A 5949-nucleotide genomic window follows, 5' to 3' on the forward strand; every position below is an offset into this window, starting at 1 on the left:
CCTCTGTTCAGTGTGACGTCGTCCCTCTTGCTGTGTGGATCTCCCTGTGTGTCTCTCTGTGAGTTCTTAGTTTATGGTTTCCCAGTTTGGTTTAGTTTATATGTCTGTTCTGCCAGCGAATAAAGCTGAGTTTTGAGTTCATTCCCTCGTGCCTGTGAGTCCTGCATTTTGGGTCCTACTCCTGCCTGCCGCACAGCGCTCCGTGACAGTACGACGTCACCAGTAATGGATCCAGCGGACTCACCGTGGAAGCGCAGCTCCCGTTTTGACGGGACTCGGCTAGTGCTTGGAGGGCCTCCGTGCTGCCGCTCCTCACTAGCTGCTTACCCTTCGGTCCACTCACCTGCTTCCTCTCCGCGGACGCCCAGGTCTCGCAGAAAACGCTCCAGCCGGTCCCGGGAGGATTACTACGAGCCTGCAAGCAATCAGCTCACGCCTGCACAAGCCTTCTACAAGATGTTGGGGATTATTATCGTGCCGCCCGACTCACCCAGCGTTTCCACTTCACAGCAGGAGCCTGGGACTCTTCTCGACCAACCGCCTAGGGTGAGTGACAAAGTCCCCCTACGTTCGCCTTCTGTGTCGAGGGATAAACGTACCGTTTCCCCCAAGGCCGCTAACGTCGGCTTCATGAACTCTAGATCTTCTGTTCCTCCTGTTCCAGAAAATGACAGTATTTATTTTGAGAGCGATCGTTTCCACTGTGGTTCAAAAGACTGTGCTTCTGATGCTCCTTCGGACCCAGGAGTTAAGACTGTTTCATCTGGAACTGTTTATTCTGGAGCTATGTTTATTCAGTCAGCTGCCCGTCCGCTTTCAGCTCAGTCCCCTGCTCAGCAGCCGTCTGTAGCTCAGTCTCCAGTGTCACCTGCTCAGCAGCCACCTGTAGCTCAGTGTCCTGTGTTTCCTGCTCAGAAGCCGCCTGTAGCCCAGACACCAACTCCACCACCACCATTTTCGCCCCAAGCTCTGTTAGCCGCCCGGCCCGAAGCTCTGTTAGCCGCCCGGCCCGAAGCTCTGTTAGCCGCCCGGCCCGAAGCTCTGTTAGCCGCCCGGCCCGAAGCTCTGTTAGCCGCCCGGCCCGAAGCTCAGTCGCCACCTCCACCACATTCAGCCTCGCTTCCCATAGCACAGTCACATCCACAGCCTGACTTACTACAAACCTTATTTCAATCCTTAGCCCAGTCAATAGCTCAGTTGGTAGAGGAATCATCAGCCTTATCGACAGCTCAGTTAGCTCCCTCGCAGCCCTTCACAGCTCAGTTAGCTCCCTCGCAGCCCTTCACAGCTCAGTTAGCTCCCTCGCAGCCCTTCACAGCTCAGTTAGCTCCCTCGCAGCCCTTCACAGCTCAGTTAGCTCCCTCGCAGCCCTTCACAGCTCAGTTAGCTCCCTCGCAGCCACCCTCAGTGCAGTCCCCAGTGCAGTCCCCAGTGCAGTCACCCACTCAACCACCAGCACCACAACCATCACTACCTCTAGTTCATTCCCCTGTGAAGTCATTAACTCCACCACCTACTCCACTCTCACCACCACCGTTACTACAGACATCAGTTCAGTCCCCTGTGCAGTCATTTACTTCTCCACCGTTAGCAGCTCAGGTCCCCGTGTGTCCAGCAGCTCAGGTCCCCGTGTGTCCAGCAGCTCAGGTCCCCGTGTGTCCAGCAGCTCAGGTCCCCGTGTGTCCAGCAGCTCAGGTCCCCGTGTGTCCAGCAGCTCAGGTCCCCGTGTGTCCAGCAGCCCAGGTCCCCGTGTGTCCAGCAGCTCAGCTCGCACCTGAACCTTTGGCCCAGTTCCCCGTAGCAGTGCGGTTTTCTAGCCAGCTTAACATTGAGCCCGGGGTCCCAATCCTCTCTGGCTCTACTTCAGCTCCTGCTGGAAGCTCGGATGAGCTCATCCAGGACTCCGCGGCTCCCACGCCGCCATCTACCTCGTCCGCTGGGGGTTCCAGTGAGCCCGGCCAGCACCTCCCTGTCTCCGCTGGAGGGTCCGAGAGGCCCGTTCAGCCTCCTGTCTCCGCTGGAGGGTCCGAGAGGCCCGTTCAGCCTCCTGTCTCCGCTGGAGGGTCCGAGAGGCCCGTTCAGCCTCCTGTCTCCGCTGGAGGGTCCGAGGGGCCCGTTCAGCCTCCTGTCTCCGCTGGAGGGTCCGAGGGGCCCGTTCAGCCTCCTGTCTCCGCTGGAGGGTCCGAGGGGCCCGTTCAGCCTCCTGTCTCTGCTGGAGGGTCCGAGGGGCCCGTTCAGCCTCACGCCGCATCAGCTGGAGGGCCCGAGGAGCCTGTCCAGCCGCCATCTGCGACCGCCTCGTCATCACCTGGCCCGGCTACATCCGCCTGTGCTTCTGCTACGCCTGGCCCGGCCTCAGCCTCTGCAACCTCGCCTGGCCCGGCCTCAGCCTCTGCAACCTCGCCTGGCCCGGCCTCAGCCTCTGCAACCTCGCCTGGCCCGGCCTCAGCCTCTGCAACCTCGCCTGGCCCGGCCTCAGCCTCTGCAACCTCGCCTGGCCCGGCCTCAGCCTCTGCAACCTCGCCTGGCCCGGCCTCCGAGCCTTCGTCTGCTGCAGCCTCTTCAACCTCGCCTGGCCCGGCCTCCGAGCCTTCGTCTGCCGCAGCCTCCTCTTCAGAGCCTTCGTCTGCCCCAGCCTCCTCTTCAGAGCCTTCGTCTGCCGCAGCCTCCTCTTCAGAGCCTTCGTCTGCCCCAGCCTCCTCTTCAGAGCCTTCGTCTGCCCCAGCCTCCTCTTCAGAGCCTTCGTCTGCCCCAGCCTCCTCTTCAGCTGCCTCGACTGGTCCAGCCTCCTCTTCAGCTGCCTCGACTGGTCCAGCCTCCTCTTCAGCTGCCTCGACTGGTCCAGCCTCCTCATCAGCTGCCTCGACTGGTCCAGCCTCCTCATCAGCTGCCTCGACTGGTCCAGCCTCCTCATCAGCTGCCTCGACTGGTCCAGCCTCCTCATCAGCTGCCTCGACTGGTCCAGCCTCCTCATCAGCTGCCTCGTCTGGTCCAGCCTCCGCTTCTGCCTCGTCTGGCCCTGCGCCCACCAGGCCATGGCCAGCACGCCTGAGACTGGAGGGCCGCCGCTGCCTTCCGCGCGGTCGGCCTCCTGAACTGCTCCGTCGTCTCCTTCGCCGCCGCCGCTGCCTTCCGCGCGGTCGGCCTCCTGAACTGCTCCGTCGTCTCCTTCGCCGCCGCCGCTGCCTTCCGCGCGGTCGGCCTCCTGAACTGCTCCGTCGTCTCCTTCGCCGCCGCCGTTGCCTTGCGCGCGGCCGGCCTCCTGAACTGTTTCCGCGTCGCCGCCGTTGCCTTGCGCACGGCCGGCCTCCTGAACTGTTTCCGCGTCGCCGCCGTTGCCTTGCGCACGGTCGGCCCCCTGAACTGCTCTGTGTTTGGGTTATTTTCTTGGGCTCCGGTGTTTGCTGTGCTCTTTTGTTTTCTGTTCCGGGCCCTCCGTCCTGGGCCCCCGCCGCCCGCCCTGGGTTTTCTGTTTGGTTTTGTTTTTCTGTGTTTGGGCTGTCTGGAGCCAGCCCTTGAGGGGGGGGTACTGTCATGGTCCTGGGCCATGTTGGCCCAGTGTTCTTAGTTTCCTTGTATGTTTGTATTTTATTCCATGCTTCCCCTGCCCATTATGTCTGAGTTCTCCCCGTGCTCTCTCTTCCCCCTGTGTGCCCTCTATGTATTTATGAGCCCTCGTCCCCTTTCGTGTTTATTCCATGTCTCCCCTGCCTGTTACGTTGGTGTTCTACTCGTGCTCTCTCTCCTCCTGTACTTCCTGTTTCACCTCTCCCGTCAGTGTTCAGTTCACCCCGCCCTGTCTCGTTATGATTATCAGTGTCACCTGTGTTCCCACTTCCCTCGTTAACCCTCTGTGTATTTCTGTCTGCGTCTCCCTCTGTTCAGTGTGACGTCGTCCCTCTTGCTGTGTGGATCTCCCTGTGTGTCTCTCTGTGAGTTCTTAGTTTATGGTTTCCCAGTTTGGTTTAGTTTATATGTCTGTTCTGCCAGCGAATAAAGCTGAGTTTTGAGTTCATTCCCTCGTGCCTGTGAGTCCTGCATTTTGGGTCCTACTCCTGCCTGCCGCACAGCGCTCCGTGACAGAATATATACTGCTACTACCGGCCATTATCCAAACAACAGTGCAAAAATAACTGTAGTGGCTTCTCCTGAGTCCATCAATCCAGCAGAAAATGCAAACAGAAAACAGAGCTCTCCAAGAATTCAATGGTCAAGTCGGTCTTCAGCACACCTGGTGCTCCAACTGTTTTCCGCGCTTAACAAGATTACTCCATGGAAACGCCGTTGCACACACATGTTGCCTGTCCCCTGAATCCCTATGGAGTATTGCAGATAATATTGCATAGAAAAAATGCAAAAGTGCCATGTTTCATGGTCAAATTACCATATGAATGGCATATCCTACAAATATCCTGCACTGTGAAAATAACTCACGCCATCAGAGTTTTGGGGGCAATTTTACTCCAAATACATTTTGCTAAAGACTGAATTGTTACTTCCATATCTTGTAACCAACTATTAGTTCTCCGGCGTACAAAGCCATATGCAAGCACAAAACCAAACCTCTTTAAATATCTGAACAATTTGTTGGTTATCAGGATGACCCTGGTTCCATGAAAACCAAGCGAGTCACTGAGTTCAGAGGTGTGTAATAAGAAGCCAGTGACAGTGCTGATTTGGAGGACTGTTGGACTTTTTGTCCTGTGTAATTACCAGTTTGCGCACTGAACAGTTACACCTTAGATATAATGGCTACTGTTTTTAAGATCTGAACTGTTTCTTTAAGGGCTAAGCGAATTCTGCTTTTTTAAAGCTCAAATAAGCTATTTGTGTCTTCAGTGCATTGTGACAAGTTAAGATCAGATCAGAGCTGTTTTGATAGCTCGTGAAAAGTTTACATTTTAGAGATAGATGCAATACTGAAGTGTTTCAATTGATACTTTAGTATGATAAGCACACGCCAACGCCCTTTGCTGCTACAGCACTGCCAATCACCCACTTCCTCTTATATAGTAAAACTTTTCCAGATGTACTGCTGATTACACCAAGATTTGAGTGTATGTTTTTTTTTTCTGTTTGGATCAGTTCTTCAACAGAAACTTGCTTGGATACCAACTTAAGTAGCTATGCTATTTCTGGCAGATATAGCGGTACCATTTGCAATGTATTATCACATCATAAGTGTCTCTGTCTGCGCTGGCATTTGATCACCAGACAAGTTTCAGTGAAGGCAGCTCCTGCTTTGCTGCATGAAAATGGAAAAATCCCCCTCTCCCTACTCATTCCACCTCTCTGTGGTGCATATACATTACCGTGTGTTTCCAAGTTGCTACACCACAGTATTCTATGATGAAGTTTCAGCTCAGCTCATTGACTTATTTTCACCCTCTGACATCTGACCTCAATCCAGCTGCCAACACTCCCAGAAGCCCAAACATCCTTGTACTTCACTCACCTACTTGCCACTCACTAAGCCCTCCTGATTGGAGCACCACACGCCTTCCCTGGGTGAATCAGTGACACGGAGCAATTAAAATCTCCTCGTAGACTCAGTCAAGGGCAAAGTGAGAAGCGAAAAGAGTCAACGTTAAGAAGACCATGTGCCTCCTTAATCACACTTACATAGAAATGAAAAAAGAGCCTGGACCTTGGATGTCAGTAAACAAATAGTAAAACACACCAAGTAAATACCTGCATAAGGATAGTTTAATATGTCTAACACTTATAGATCAGCACCAGTGTTATTTACAAAGGAATGGTATTACAAATAGGTTAAAGAGAAAGTGCTGCAGGTCATTTGGAAACACATATAATAGATATGTCAAAGAAAAATTTCATTGGTATTGAGCTGTTACCTTTGGCCACAGGGGTAGAATACTAAAAGTTAAATTGGATGGTCACTTTAATCCCTTTGGTGCTGAAACCTGCTCTGGCTCTCCAGATTGATTG

At 54.2% G+C, this 5949-nt stretch overlaps 1 protein-coding gene across 1 annotated transcript; it reads left to right on the top strand.

Moving 5' to 3' along the window:
* The first annotated feature begins 225 nt into the window (after positions 1-225).
* On the top strand, positions 226-5520 carry LOC147312357 (uncharacterized). The gene is made up of 3 exons (XM_086264406.1): positions 226-1623; positions 1744-2809; positions 5411-5520. Exons 1-3 carry the CDS (start codon positions 226-228, stop codon positions 5518-5520), a joined length of 2574 nt encoding a protein of 857 aa, XP_086120532.1.
* The last annotated feature ends 429 nt before the right edge of the window (positions 5521-5949 follow it).

This window comes from Aulonocara sp. 'chitande type north' Nkhata Bay, linkage group LG15 (assembly GCF_057382095.1).
Source record: "Aulonocara sp. 'chitande type north' Nkhata Bay isolate Kocher_YH1m ecotype deep benthic linkage group LG15, A_spYH_male_GT1.1, whole genome shotgun sequence".
NCBI lineage: Eukaryota > Metazoa > Chordata > Actinopteri > Cichliformes > Cichlidae > Aulonocara > Aulonocara sp. 'chitande type north' Nkhata Bay.